The sequence below is a fragment of the Aspergillus alliaceus genome, assembly GCF_009176365.1.
Source record: "Aspergillus alliaceus strain CBS 536.65 unplaced genomic scaffold BDW43scaffold_75, whole genome shotgun sequence".
Lineage (NCBI taxonomy): Eukaryota > Fungi > Ascomycota > Eurotiomycetes > Eurotiales > Aspergillaceae > Aspergillus > Aspergillus alliaceus.
In genome coordinates, this window is record NW_022474758.1 from 40,938 (window position 1) to 55,715 (window position 14,778).

General features: G+C 47.4%; 5 protein-coding genes across 5 annotated transcripts; 3 read left to right on the forward strand and 2 right to left on the reverse strand.

Annotated features, from left to right (window-relative positions):
* Positions 1-283: 283 nt before the first annotated feature.
* BDW43DRAFT_292885 (BRcat and Rcat domain-containing protein) lies at positions 284-2,217 on the reverse strand (the record flags this gene model as incomplete). The annotated part of the gene is made up of 3 exons (XM_032043768.1): positions 1,896-2,217; positions 1,699-1,813; positions 284-1,636 (listed from the first exon to the last, which is right to left on the reverse strand). A coding segment is annotated over exon 3 (989 nt), but the record flags the coding sequence as incomplete, so codon positions are not given.
* A 690-nt stretch (positions 2,218-2,907) lies between these two features.
* BDW43DRAFT_292886 (3' exoribonuclease family protein) lies at positions 2,908-4,263 on the forward strand. Its single transcript, XM_032043769.1, has one exon. It carries the CDS (start codon positions 2,991-2,993, stop codon positions 4,212-4,214), a length of 1,224 nt encoding a protein of 407 aa, XP_031894680.1. The 5' UTR covers positions 2,908-2,990; the 3' UTR covers positions 4,215-4,263.
* Positions 4,264-4,293: 30 nt separating this feature from the next.
* Positions 4,294-6,366, reverse strand: BDW43DRAFT_292887 (aspartic endopeptidase). The gene has a single exon (XM_032043770.1). The coding sequence runs from the start codon at positions 6,003-6,005 to the stop codon at positions 4,371-4,373; it is 1,635 nt and encodes a 544-aa protein (XP_031894681.1). The 5' UTR covers positions 6,006-6,366; the 3' UTR covers positions 4,294-4,370.
* A 123-nt stretch (positions 6,367-6,489) lies between these two features.
* cyp1 (putative peptidyl prolyl cis-trans isomerase (CypC)) lies at positions 6,490-7,387 on the forward strand. The gene is made up of 3 exons (XM_032039585.1): positions 6,490-6,579; positions 6,635-6,676; positions 6,746-7,387. Exons 1-3 carry the CDS (start codon positions 6,547-6,549, stop codon positions 7,154-7,156), a joined length of 486 nt encoding a protein of 161 aa, XP_031894682.1. The 5' UTR covers positions 6,490-6,546; the 3' UTR covers positions 7,157-7,387.
* Positions 7,388-8,229: 842 nt separating this feature from the next.
* Positions 8,230-10,312, forward strand: BDW43DRAFT_292890 (putative Rab geranylgeranyl transferase escort protein). The gene is made up of 4 exons (XM_032043771.1): positions 8,230-8,463; positions 8,527-8,645; positions 8,704-9,702; positions 9,888-10,312. The coding sequence occupies exons 1-4, from the start codon at positions 8,390-8,392 to the stop codon at positions 10,238-10,240; spliced, it is 1,545 nt and encodes a 514-aa protein (XP_031894683.1). The 5' UTR covers positions 8,230-8,389; the 3' UTR covers positions 10,241-10,312.
* The last annotated feature ends 4,466 nt before the right edge of the window (positions 10,313-14,778 follow it).

Below are 14,778 nucleotides of genomic sequence, written 5' to 3' on the forward strand. Positions count from 1 at the left end.
GCATGGTTGCCATGTCTTTTAGCGGCAAGTATGTGGCGAGACTCCAAACTATTCATCACAGCTCCCGGCCAATGATAGCTCCCGGGGAGTGTGCTAATCTGCAGTGCGCTTCTACGCTAATGCAACACTTTTGCTTCTCATCACCTGCAACGCTTCATCCGAGCCACTGATTGGAAGGGCGTCTTCATGGCCGGCGGCAAGAGCAGACGCTGTTACTCAATGAAGGCGTGACGCTTTATTCAACTTTGGCGACAGGTTCGTTGGCATCTATTCGGTTGAAGAACAAATTTCTACTGCTTCTATGACGCTTATGTACAGCTATCACGAAATTAGGGCTCGTGATCATTCTAGCCAATGAAAGTCATGTAACTTGAGCCGATGTCCCGGCTAATTGTCGATTAGCTGATCACAAACAGGTTCTAGCAGAAAATGGTAAATTTGGGTATGTGACCCTCTGGAGAAGGTCTTTATCGCAGTTGATCAAATACAACTCATTCATCGCAAAGGCAGGACACACTCGGTGTCGAAGTGTCCTTGCTGCCAAAGGATGCCGCAGTCCCAACACCATTCCTGCTGGCATAATCCACCTACCGGTAAAATCGTCAGTCACCCTGGTATCACAATGATGTTATTCAATAGCGATGTACGTACATGTCATATGCTTACACCCCCCTGTTCTCTCTGTGGCCGTATCACAGCTAGGGCAAGCCCTTGCCGTCTCGGAAATCGCTCGCGTACTCATGTCCTCTTCGATGGACCAATCTGCGGGCTTATGCTTCAGTCCGTGGACCTCGGGAAACATTTGACAGCTCGTCTGAAACTCACTACGTGCCTCGTGACTGACACTTCTGAGGTGGATGAGCTCTTCATACTCTGAACAAGTCAACCCGTCATGCCAGACGCTATGCCGATGTATGAAGCACGTTCGAGTCCCGCATGAACCACAGACGACAATCGGGTCTTCTAAACCACCGGCATGTAGCTGCCCATATCCGCAGTCTTGCCTAATACACATGACGAACTCGGCATCCTCTTCTAATATTTGCCAGGTTCGCGTGTGGTCGTAAGCTTCGAAGGTCTCTTTGCTAGCCCACCATCGGACTTCCTCGTCAGATAATTGTTGCTGACAGAGAGGGCATGTCAATGGGCTCAGCCTTGAAGAAGAGAATTGTGCATCTAAGCTACGCTGAAGACAGTTCTTGCATATGTGTGTCCCGGGCATGGATGAGTGGTCGCAGCCTGCGGTAATCGATGATTCCGGATATGAGTCCAGCTCGAGGGTGTTAAGGCAGACAGTACAAGTCAGATAAGCTTGGTCCAGGATACCTCTGCTGCTTCTCGAAGTGTCACCCGAAGGAGATTGGACCGGCTCCTTACGAAGCAGGGAAAGGACTGCATCGGCAGTTCCTGCATCGCTCCAGCAATTTTCAGTCTCGTCAGGCCAGATGATTCTGGATTGGGCCATCTCCGTAATACCATCGTCGTTCGGCAGGTTTTCTCGACACTGTCCAAGCATTAGACTGCGAACCCCATGGTGATTGTCACATTGTCCACTTGGTAGATATCGTGAGAACGAAGGAGATTCTCCGTTAGATTCATCTGCTGAAAAAGATGCACTCATATTTCCTTTCCAAAGGTATTGACAAACTCTCAATCGTTTTTGTGAACTACTGTTCACCATTATCTACCACCGATCAGAGGGAGGTAGTAGAAATTCTTCTGCAGAGCTAGACTATATCAACATGCTCCCGAGTAATACAGGGCGTTTGCTTCATGTAGTAGACGCATAACCTATGCCGAGGACTTATCTCAGGTGAGTTTGATCAAATCATTCAACAGGCTAAGGAAAAAGTACCGTCCACTGAATACGAGATCTTGATACTACTTTTATTAAGCTGCGCGACTCACATATGCATCATTGATGATAAATTCCAAGGATACCTGAGATTTGTGGATCGAGACCGTTTAGCTCACGCGCAAAAGCTGAATCTAAACGATATAACCGAGAAACACTATTGTCGTCGGGTTATACGGCCCAATATAGACGCGAAAAGAAATTTCGATCAACACAGGCGCAATTCTGAAAAGAAAGCCTACTTGAAACTAGGAACCTTGTTGTCCTTGTTCTGCTCGTGATGCATTGTGCAATTACGAGCGGAGATACGAGTGTCATCCATCGACTAATAGCTTTAAAGCCGAGTAGCACCGCGTGGCCATGAGATGGTATAATGTGCATCGTGTTGGTTTCCCAAATTTGGCTTCTGGCCCTTGGCTCAGACCACACTAAGACTCTCGTTCGGAAACTAATGGATCGACGGCATCTCGTATTTATATATAGATCAAGCGACGATCCCTCAAACACTGACGTGAATTAATCGATTGAATAGTGTTATGTGTCGGCTCTACCATCAAGTCTTCCCTCCTCGTCGCGAGGGTAGCTCATTTCGCGCCATCGAGGGGCACAGGGATGCTGCTGTTGTACATTGGGCGTGGAGATTCTCCTCCAGGTATATGTTCCATACAGCTTTCCAGGACATAGTTCTCAAAAGGTAAATATATGTGCTTGTATTACCTTGTTCTTTCCTTCGTGAAGGTGCTATTTGAACTAGTCTTTCGCCATAGTACTTGCGCTGGCTCAAGGAGGAAAGCAAACTGGACTAGTATCTAGATAGGCCCTAGTATACACTTGATGATAGACATATAAATCAATTTGTAGGATAAATAGTCAATTTTGCAGGTTTTACAGTGATTCGACTAAATGAAGTTGTAGGTTGGTGGTGGTGGGTGAATCAATACTCCGCAGAGCCATTGGTCTGCGCAAGGCTCACCGCCTTCAGTATCGAAACTATTCTGCCGCCGAAAAATAAGTTGCAGCTTCTTTCCGTCGACCAACAAGAACAACGAGTTTTGAAAGCCCAAATTTTCCCGGCATTCGACAATCTTACCTATCATACCGGTCAAGCTCACCTGCGGATACTTTCCATTTGAAAATGGCGCCAACCGCAGCTACTGCTGCGCAACCGACTCCTCCGTCTCTTTCTCTCCCCCCCTCACAGTTCGCGCGGCTTCAACCTCACGCTTACCTTCTCGCTCACTTATCACCTCCCCCAGCAAGCAACCAGCCGTCCATCCGAGCCAATGGCCGCGCCACCTCCCAGTTCCGTGTTACTTCTGCAAATACCGGCTCCTTGACTCACACAAATGGCAGTGCGGTGGTGAGACTCGGAGACACCACTGCCGTATGCGGTGTTCGAGCGGAAATCCTGCACACAGATGATATCGCCTCGTGGAGCGTATCTCGACCACCACCAGCATCGTCAGCCACTACCTCCAATAAGCGCCGGAAGCTAATGCCAAGCCAAAGTGAAGACGACGACAGCGACGACGACGAATCGCACATCCAAGACTTCAACCTTGTAGTGCCTAATCTCTCCTTGAGTACCGGATGCGCGCCGGGGTTTATCCCTGGCGCACCACCCTCGGCTATGGCACAGTCATTATCGCATCAGATTCTTACATTGCTGCATAGCACCCGGCTAGTTCGTACAGAGGACCTACGGATCTGGTATCAGCCGCCAAACTTTGGAGCCGAGGAACTAGAGCGTCATAATGAGGATGAACAGATGGATGTAGATGCCCCTCAGGGCGAGGCTGCTACTGAGAAAAACAGGGAGATTAAGGCTTTCTGGGTGCTTTATATTGATGTCATGATTGTTTCGCTTGCTGGTAATCCATTTGATGCTGCCTGGGCTGCTGTTCTGGCTGCCCTCCGTGATACTAAGTTACCCCGGGCGTGGTGGGATGTTGATAATGAAATGGTGGTGTGCTCGGAGGCTGTCTCGGAGGCGCGCAAGTTGACTTTGCGGGGATTGCCTGTTTCGAGCTCGTTCTGTGTCTTTGAGGCTGATGCGGCTTCCGGGTGGAGAGCAGTTGTTGTTCCAGATGCTGAAGAGGAGAGGGAGCTCGATGACAGCGCTAGGAGGGGCAATCAACGGAGATGGATATTGGCTGATCCCGACGGATATGAGGAAGGGCTGAGCCAGGAAAGAGTCTGTGTTGTAGTTGACAAAGAGCAAGGTGGAAAGGGGAAGACTGTTGTTCTGAAATTGGAAAAGAATGGTGGATGGGCAGTGGATGCTAAAGAGCTGAAAGCTCTAGTAGACATATCCGCGCAGAGATGGGAGGAGTTAAAACAAATACTTGAACAGTGTTAATACTCAACTAAATAGGGAAGGTTACGGTTAATGATACTAATTGAGAACATTTCATTTTGTTTCTCCCTATCTTCATATAGTTACAACTGCTGCTGTAGGTAAGCAAGAAATGGTAGGACGCCATCAACGCTAAACACGGTAATATTCGTTTAGTACTCATGTTGTGGGAGAAGCTGGGCCTGCGTTCCTGGGGCTCCTTCGGCGCCGTTTCGCGGGGGGCTCATCTTCCTGCTGTGCATTACCAACAATAGACCAGTTCTCATCGTCGTTGGATTTATCATCGTTTGCTGGGCTTTTCGGTTGATCGGCCGTATCAGCCCTGCCCTTATGGGGAATATACAATGAGATTGTAAACAACTCCAAATTCTTGGTGTCGCTTCCTTTCGAGGGTTTCTTTGGCTCTTCGCCGCGATGTCCCTTTGCCTCAGTTGCGCTTTCCTTTTCATCAGGCTTTCTAGAAGATGGTTCTGATTTCCTAAGTTTCTTCGTGGCATTGGCTTTTCCTGACAGAATGCGGCGGAAGAAACCAACGTTCGTAGCGGGAGCTTCCTCAACCTGCTTCTCGGCCTTTTCTTCGCTATCATCCTCTTCCTCGTCGGCATCAGTGAATTCCCACATCTCTTCGAGGTCACCTTTGACAAAAGCAGTTCCCCACAAGGAAATCAAGACTCCAGGTACCAAATAAAGAAGAGCAGGTTGGGGATGGTCGAAGCATTGCATGATGGTGAGCGTTACAAGTATGCCAATTATGTACCCAACCATACTGGTTTTGAAGTACGTCTTAGGGAAAGACCTAGCATCGTGATAAGGAGGTTCCAAGGTGGGCTGGCTCGTGGCGACGGACGATATCCAGAACCGCTCTCCCCATCCTCCAGTTGCAGATTGATACACTGGTCTAACGATGTCCTGGATCTTGCCTTCTGCCTGAGCCTTCTGTATTCCCTTTCTCTTGTAATAGAGGAAGAGATCAAAACGCAGGGCCAATCCAATCATCATGCCCGGAATAATGATGTCACCCAATCCTATCATAGCCAAAGAGACAGCATCTGGAGGTGCATCGGGTCCAGCGGGGCGAGGAAAGACGAGCTTGATGGGAACGTCCAGGCCTTTTGCAACGGTTACCATCAATGGAGTGAAATAAACGAAGTAGATATCGTAGAAGAACAATGAGCTCAGAATGAGCGATCCGGTGACAAAGCTAGATGGCGACATGAACTGGAGAGTTCCGTAGCAGAAGCTAAAGCCCAAGAAATTAGTCAACCACCAAGGCTTCATAACGAAGGTGAAATAACCAATTGCGGGCAAAGCCAGGCCGAGACTAATGAGGTCCAAGAGGCCAACTGAGCAGTCCATTTTGAATATGCGGCGTAGATGGATCCGAAGTTTGGCTCGTTGATATATCAAGCTCCGACAGGTCCAAAGAAGGCTGAGAATCCATCCTGGCAATGGGATAGAGCCAAATATACCTGGGAGAGGAGAACTCTGCGATTCCAGAGATTCTGAAGTAGTTGAACCTTCCTGTGCAAGTGTGAAAACACGATCCGACTGCCTGGCCTTCCAGGTTTTGCCTGCTTTGCTATATTTCCGGGGAAATACAAAGGACCTTAGCACCGAAAGGCTGTCTTTCAGGAAAGCCATGGCAAAGAAAATGCCCATCTGAGAAAAGTAGAAGCCTAATATCTTGTTCAATTTATCAGGTCCCATCCAATTCATCACAACATACAATCCTCCAAGTGTGAGACCAGCTGTCAGAGGGAAGACCAAAGCGTCGCTCGGTGCAAGGCCTTCCATCTTTCGGTCGTTGCCTTGTTCTTCGTCGTCTTCGTCTTCGTCTTCATCATCCGATTCATCGCCATCAGCATCTTTGGATTTTTTGGGCGGCTCTGCTGCAGAAGATGGCCGTGAGAGCGAGGCGTGGGAGCCAATGTAGATAGGGAATAGAACCGAGAGGAGCAGATGTCCGTATGTTGGCAGAAGAGGCTTTACGGCCGTGAACTGGTAGATCGCCTGCCCCAAGAACTCGGCGAAGGGGCTAACCTCAGCCATATCGACTTTTGAGGAGCTAATCGCAAGGATAACGTAAAATGCGATCTGAAGCCCTCGAATCGTTGATCTAGGATAGAAGGGTGTGCTGTCAGGTGGGGGTTTTATTCATCCATGGCTGTGGAGGCTTTGTTTACTAAAGAACAGAGAGATTTAACACATTGCATCACATGGGATCCCTGCATTTAATGCCAAGCCGGAGACTTCCCTCCGCCCGCAGCTTCTGCGCACCTTTCACTCAAGCCTCTGCATCTCCAGATAAGGGAACACCTCAATTACCAATCCAATCATGGCAACGGACGTAACTTTCGATACGAGCATGGTAAGTAAGGCTCTCAAGATTTAATGGCTAGGCTCAAGCGCTAATCCTTCCACAGGGCTCGTTCACAGTAGAGCTTTACAACTCGCACGCACCCAAGGTCAGTAGATCTTCTCTGCGATCGCATATACCAAGATGCAATTCGAATTGACTTTTACATTATTTCTAGACTTGTAAGAATTTCGCCACACTCGCGCAAAGGGGTTACTATAACAATGTCATCTTCCACCGCATCATTCCGAACTTTATGGTTCAGACCGGTGATCCTACTGGCACCGGCAGAGGAGGAAGCTCTATCTATGGCGAGAAGTTTGAGGATGAAATTCGCACAGATCTTAAACATACAGGAGCCGGGATATTGAGTATGGCAAACAGTGGACCAAATACCAACGGTAGTCAATTTTTCATAACACTCGCTCCTACCCCGTGGTTGGATGGCAAGCACACGATCTTCGGCAGGGTCAAAAGTGGAATGAGGGTGATTCAACGCATGGGACTGGTAAAGACAAACGCTGAGGATAGACCGGTTGACGAGGTCAAGATCATTCGTGCCAGGGTTGTCGAAGAAGGAGGGGAGTGAAATGGGGGCTAGATACTGTTTCATCGCGGGCGACTGGGATCAGGTTGGAACCTATATCGATACCATCTCGCCAATGTCCGTCTTTTGCAGGCGACTCGTTGACATTACTACTCGCGTGGGTTTAAGCAGAGGTTCATGACTGGGACAGCCTTAACCACCTCCCCTTTGGGAATACAGCGAACGTAGAGTATGCTTAGGGCCACACATTTGCATCCTAGTATACACGCCGAGTTGGGAGAACTCTGGACGAGGGCCTACTACAGTTACAGGCCATTATTCGCATTACTGCTGGCCGGGGCAGTTATTTGTGATGAGAAAGCGAATAGCTAGGTAGGATGTGGAATGTATCACTACAAAACGAACTGCTTCTATCAGATGTTACCATCCAGAGCAGCAGATACAGAGTGATTGATTCTGTCTACCACTCCCATAGACGATATGACCAGTGAAGGCATATCAAAAGACGATACTGTTATGGTTGAGATGACAGTATGCCTATGCAAAGCACTGAGAGTGGTGTGTAATGAGAAAGAAACTTCGTGCGCTTCGGAATCGATCCTTAAGCGGCTCGCAAAGCAGGCTAGCTGGTTTAGGTATAGTGTTTCCTAATGGTGCCTCAGGCCGCGAGAAGCTCTTTCTCCAATAGTAGTACTTCGCATTCTATAGTTCTACTATCCAAGGACAGACATGCACCAAACAATGCTGATATCAGAACCGTATGTCCACTTTGTCAGGTACACAGCAGGATTTTGAAATTCAGGCTGCGACACTCAAAGACCAGCCCGGGTACAGGAGTAAGATACATTACAGATTACGAGCGGAATAATGCTCAATAATTGGGGCAAGGACGCATTGCAACAATGATCATGACCTCTACTTATCAAGTCCGTAGCCATTGAGATGGATCAAGCAACCCAGGAGTCTGTATCAGCAACAGTTATACCTTCCCTATTGAAGATTTGTACAGTCTAGCACCACTATGAGCGGAGCTCCTCATCACGTGACTTAATAGGCGGGTCTAATTATTTCTGCGTGTGTCCTCGCTCTTCTTTTTTTCTTCCCCCGAGAATCCCCTCGTCTCTTGCACGAATGATCGTCGATGCACCACCACCAATGAGCTGGAAGGTCCTTGTGCAGAGGGGTTCTACAGCTTGTCACCCGACGTGATGGTAGTCGGAATCCATTGTAACTGGTACTGAACTTTTGCAGCTTTGTCTTCTACACAGGTCCATCATGGAGCCACTCTCAGAAACGCCATGGGATGTAACGATCTCTGGCACTGGACTGGCCCAGTCCCTTTTGGCACTGTGAGTACCGCTCTGTTCATATTGGAGCTCGTGGGTGATATTGGATGACTAATCGCTTTGTAGGGCGCTGTCGCGGTCAGGGAAGAAGGTGCTCCATGTTGATCGAAACTCATATTATGGAGGTTCTGAAGCAGCATTCAGCCCTCAGGAGGCCCAGGAGTGGGCTTCTAGAGTGAATGGAGGTGAGCGATCTGTTCAGAGAGCCATAATGCAACTGGCTAACCAATGTCAATAAGTTAGAACCTCAGCACTTTCCTTTTGAGAATGCGACTGTGTATATTCCTGAAGGATCTCCTCAGTTATTAACCCGCTCATATACACTCACCTTGTCGCCGCATTTGATCTATTCCAGGTCGCAACTTCTGCCCACCTTGGTGTCTTCAAAGGTGTACCGGCAACTGGAGTTTCAGGCTGTTGGGAGCTGGTGGATACACAAGCCCCAGCCCGGCTCTACAGGTGGTAGTGGTACTGCTAGCAGTGCAGCCCTGTACAGAGTGCCAAGTAGTCGCGAGGACGTCTTCGCAGACGACATCATAAGTGTCAAGTCGAAAAGGACCTTGATGAGATTTCTCCGCCATATCAGCAAGCCTCAGCAGGAGAGCGACTCTGAACCTGAGGAAGAAAACTTGGCTATGTCTCTGTCGGAATACTTGACCGCCAAGTTCCAAGTGCCCGCTGAGCTGCATGATCCTCTGCTTTCACTATCCCTATCTCCGGCTTCTCCTGAACAAACTCCTGCCGAATACGCCGTGCCGCGCATCAAAAGGCATCTTGCCTCTATCGGTGTATTCGGTCCTGGCTTCGGAAGCCTACTCGCGAAATGGGGTGGCGGCTCTGAGCTTTCTCAGGTTGGATGTCGTGCTCTCGCAGTAGGAGGCGGAGTATACATGTTGAACTCTGGGGTTCAATCAATCAAATGCAATGGGGTTGAGGATAGTCAAGATGCGCGTGTTCAGCTGCATCTGTCCAACGATGAGACAATCAAAACCAAGTTTGTGGTAGGCTCCAACTGGGACCTCCCTGGACAAGGTTGCCCTCTTTGTGACAAAGTGGCACGGTCCATCAACGTTGTTTCGGCCTCCCTTGAGAGTTTGTTTCCTGTCACGGCAGAAGGTGGGCCAATCCCCGTCGGAGCAGTCGTAGTATTCCCGGGAAGCTCTCTCGATCAGGCCGATGATCTGCCACCAGTATACCTCTTGGTGCATTCAAGTGAAACCGGTGAATGCCCACCAGGCCAAAGTAAGTATAAATTTCCCTTAACAACCACATTTTCATTTGCTCATGTGATGCATTTTTCCATAAATACTTATCTACATTGCCTGTAATTGCATTGATGAAACCTTACAATCTGATCTTGAGCTTGTCATTCGTTTATGTTTTCACGACTGTTGTTTGTGACCATGTTGCTAACTGGAGTGTGTTAGGTGTCGTTTATGGCAGTGTGGGCATTCCTGGTGCTCAAGGCCAATCTTTGATTGAAAAAGCTGTGCACAGACTTCTTCAGTTGAATGCAGATCCGGATGCAAAGGTCTTGTGGTCTTTGCGTTACACACAGTTGGGCCTCGCTAGCAACGGTGTTGCCGACGCGCGCTCATCTAAGTTAGCGCGCCCCTCACCCAATATCCTTTGCTTCCCACCTCCCAGTCTAGACCTTGCCTTCGATGATGCAGTGATCGACCGGGTGAGGGATGCGTGGAACTTAATTATGGGAGATGAGGCCAATGAGTATGAGTTTATGAATTTCGAGGACCGAGAGCGTGCCGATGATGAGGACTGATATATCACTCATCGTCGTATATGCATAAGTAGATATACAATGATCAATGAACCAGGTAAAATACTTTGATGACTATGTTCGTTTTGCCATTCATTCAAATCACAAGCAACTGGGCAATTGTAAGCTTATCATGCCCTTGCGCAAATCCAAGCGGTGGGCTGCTCCTATTGAACTATGTCGTACAATTCAAAATATATAGACCCTACATGGACTTAATATAATATCCTATATACTCAATAGCTTTGGGATCTTCATTCAAAGTAATCACTTAACATCCAGCCATAACCCCTCCAACCCAATCAATCTACATTGCCCCCTCCCTAACGCTACAATGGCAACCACCCACCACAAACACAATCGACCAAGTCGCGTGAGCAACCCTCGGATCTACTGGACTGGAATTCATACGTATCACCTTCATTAACCCATCATCTATCATCAAAATTTCAGACATCAAGTACCCCCGCACTTGCGATTCCACACACGTAATCCCACCTCCAGAAACAAAGATACCTGAAACGCGGAGGAAGTTTCAGCCCCACTTTCACAATGTCACAAAGTCAATCCGATTGTTAACATCGTCTGATGCCAAGTGCTAATTATCTGGTCTACTCCAGTATTGGGGTTTCCCACTGAAACACTGTGTAACGTGGGCATAGCGGTTGGTGAAACCGTTGCCCAGTATCATATCTACTGGACGATGCTCTTTTTTGGGATTTTTTGTTTTTAGGGATTTTGTAGGTTTGGGGTTTGCAAATTTGTTTTTTGTATTGGAGGTGTTGGTTGGGGTTTTGCGTAGCAGTAGTAAGGTATGTATGTATCTATGTATTTGCTGCACGTTTGTGGTTTGGGAGCTAGGACGGATGGGTTAGTAAGTTTTGACGTTAGGTCTACGGTGGAGGGGCGGGATGTTGTAGTTGCTACTCCCCGGTTGTGTTTATTGGCTCATTTGCTCAGGTATGTGGTAGACATTGAGATATGGAGGATGGTGGGTGTCCTGTTGATGATGTTGTTGTTTCTGATGCTTAGATAGGGAGATTGTTATCGCATCGAAAGCTGTCGCATTCCTAAGCCAAGACAGCTGCTAGGGAAAGGGAATATTTAGATTTAGGCTTTTCGGAATTACATCGGTGGCTTGATATTGGGAATGCAAGGGTAGAAAAGATCAAAAGAATGTAATTCTTTTGATTGCATATGTCTCCGTAAGGGCTTCAGATGTCAGATGTTCTGCGGGCATAAGAGGAAGGTAACATCGATAATGAATGCTCATTGGTCGAACGCTTCCTTGGTCATGAGCACTTTTCTTATCCAATTAGGTGGCTAGGGACTGCCACTCGTTGATTAATATCCGAATATATTACGGCGTAAATTGGCAATGGGACTATCGAGTAAATCCTCCGGGCCGTGCTTTAAATGTCATTTATCTATTCCAAAGCACCGTAGATCGGTTGTATCGAACGGTTTCACTTGACATGAACGTTCTAGAAAAGTCGGCGATCTGGCTACATGTGGACACTCGCTGCCTAAGCGAGGATGGCTTGACTCATGGTACACAGAGCTATAAATTCTAGGGCACATTTTCAAATAGTATATGAGCCTGAATCGACGGCACTCAGGGGAGAACAGAAACTCGCCCATAGTTTCCAACCGGGCAGAAGTTCCAATCTAATGGACTTTAAATCGGACTAGTAGAATAATATCACAATCTACATTTACGATGACGGGATATCACCTCATTTAACGCACAGGCGCTAGCGCGTCTACGGTGAAACTATATGACCAAGCTCAACACACCGTGTGAATTGAGTTTTGTGGTTGAAAGCTCCGACCATACTCGACGGTGTTGCTTCGATATCGGAATCATTTCGTGCTCTGTCAAGGGGATGTACGCAATATGGGAGTTTTACTGAGCACATATTAAGGTGACTTTGCATCTCAGCTTGTCTCGGAGGTACCAGATGTGGCAGGTATATATTAGCTGCCAAGGTTCAGGACTGGAGTCTGAATATGGGACTGTTCTTCATGAAGAAATGATATACTGGCGGAAGTCCGGGATCAGCTCCGTCGAGTAAAGGCTCAGCATGGACGCGAAATATCGTATCTCGGTCGGACCGCAACCCAGGTTTACGTGGTTTAAGCGGATCTCGGACCCTTGATAGCTGATGCCCTTGAACTTTGTACCCCATAAGCGAGGAAGGGCCCTTGAACGGATGCCCATCATATCCCGGAGAGGAATAGGTCCCTCTACAGTGGGTTTGTCTATTCTGAACAGAGAAAACCGGGTCATCCCCCGTAACGTATCCAGCGGAACGGTCAATAGGAACAAAGAGAACAGGAATCGGAGTCCACCGACGGACGACGATGATCAGGGGGTTGGGAATGAAAATCTTTACTCTCAAACATTGCGGCTTGTGTGTAGACCGACTGACGTAACTGTCTACCTTGTGGGACACGATGCATGTGGATTGCTCGTAGATGGATGCATAAAGTTATAAACAAGGGTCTGCTGTACTACGTGGACGGAAAGTGTACATACTGTGCTGCGTAAAGTACCTCCCCCCGAACCCGTAAGAGGATTTTGATTGCAAAAAGGCCCCAGGCTAGTGTGACAGGTGCCAAGGCCGGCGTTCAAGCTTAATTACTCGGCAATAGAAATAGCTACTTGGAGGGAAAGTCGGTGCCGATCGTCATTCTACAGACGGTTCCTTCGACTGGATACGTTGGGCCCTAAATTGACGAGGGTCGCTTTAGCGCCTCTATACGACGAAAGAAGACGGGTATATTCGAGTAAAAGAAGAATTGCAGTAGTGATCATGTCAGGTACTGTGTCTCTGTAGGTGGCAATACTTCGTAATGAACGAGTTTCCATAAATATCAGGCGTGCCTCAACTACTTTGGTACACGCGTCGCTACTTATGCTTTTCATTCAGTACATATGATTGGATTGCATTGTCCAAAGTTTAGGAGGAGTAGTGCGATTAGAAGTGTTGATCTCGATCCACCCGTGCCACCAGGTATCTTTCAGGTACCGGTACCAGCTTAGGTACATCCAATTAGTAGGCGCCTAAACAATGCCACACATACTGGCTTGCCACCGCGGGCATTATTCTCAGCTGTAAGTATTCTGTCAATCTGTCCACTATTGCCTTCGACCGTGGTTTTCTCTCATGTATGCACGAAGTAATCTTCAACGGTTGAGTTTGGCAAAAAATAGAAACAGGGGAATGCATTCAGGTTCAAAAGACTCGCACTATGTACAAAATCCATGTCAGGTCCAGGACACCTATGCATATCAAATTCAAAGAACTACTGTGAAGTATTTCGAATTCATTACGCACCACGAACCAAGGTACATTTTCCCCCTTCTCTGCTAATTTAGACGTACTTAAGTCTTAGCATCATGTAATAGACCTAATGGTATCACACAATATTAATAATGATATGATGAAGCCATAACTTCAGATACGACATCAATAGGGGAGAACAACATGTGGTGGAAGGGACACGCGGCCCGTGGGGCTCCGAGAGGCAGCGCCCCCCTAAATGAACGCCCCTGAGTGGCTGGCCGGGCGGGAAACATCACAGATCGACGCCTCTTTTATTTTCTTCAAGGACTTGTTTGCCTATCGAGTATTTATCCCGGGGATGTACGAAGAGCTGATTACTAGCATTTGGAAGAAATTTTTATATTAGTGTATAAGTATTGTATGGAAAGATACATAACCCCAACTTATCAATGGTAGCCTCTTGCCAAAACATGATATATAAAGTCAATGGGTGAAAAATAAGGGTAGAAGATAAAGAACAAAGAAAGTGGCTAAAAACAACAGGTACTAGAATGTTCCCAGAACCATTCAACCATTCACACACTCATTGACCATTCCAAATGGAGTACAATGGCGTGGATTGTCCGTCCGTCGACCGGACCCGGTGATACCCACTCCGTTGAGGGACTGTGGTTAATTCTAAATACGAACTCTTACGGGGAACCTGTAACATTTGATATCCTGTTTGAAGTTGATGAAGGAAACGTTGATCGGCCGTTAGGACCCTGAGCATGCGATGTAGAAAACAGCGTTCAATGGCCAGTACTATATAAAAAGCATACACAACCTCTCCGGAAGGATCTGGGCAAGCGGTTGTCCTTATAGGTGGAATAATATACGCTGCAGTTTGACCAGACTCACCATTTGCTCTTAATTCACTCTCTGGTTTGGTTTTCACGGTTGATCAGCCTGGTTCTGTAGGTGCATGCTTGGCTGTGGTGTATGCAATTGTATGGATATCAGTGGTACTTGTATAGTATCGGAGTGAAGATAAAACACCCATGAATACATACATGGAATAGCAATGCATTCATTGGTCTCTTAAGACTGCAGTGCAGCATATCTAGCTAGGGTCCATCCCATGCAAGTCACTAGAAAGATATCGTGATGATTTTGATATTCATTTGGATTGAGCCATAATCCTGTACGTATTGATCGAAAGGGTTTTGAAATTCGAAATTGAAAATTACCAACCACCCGTGTGGTGGAGGA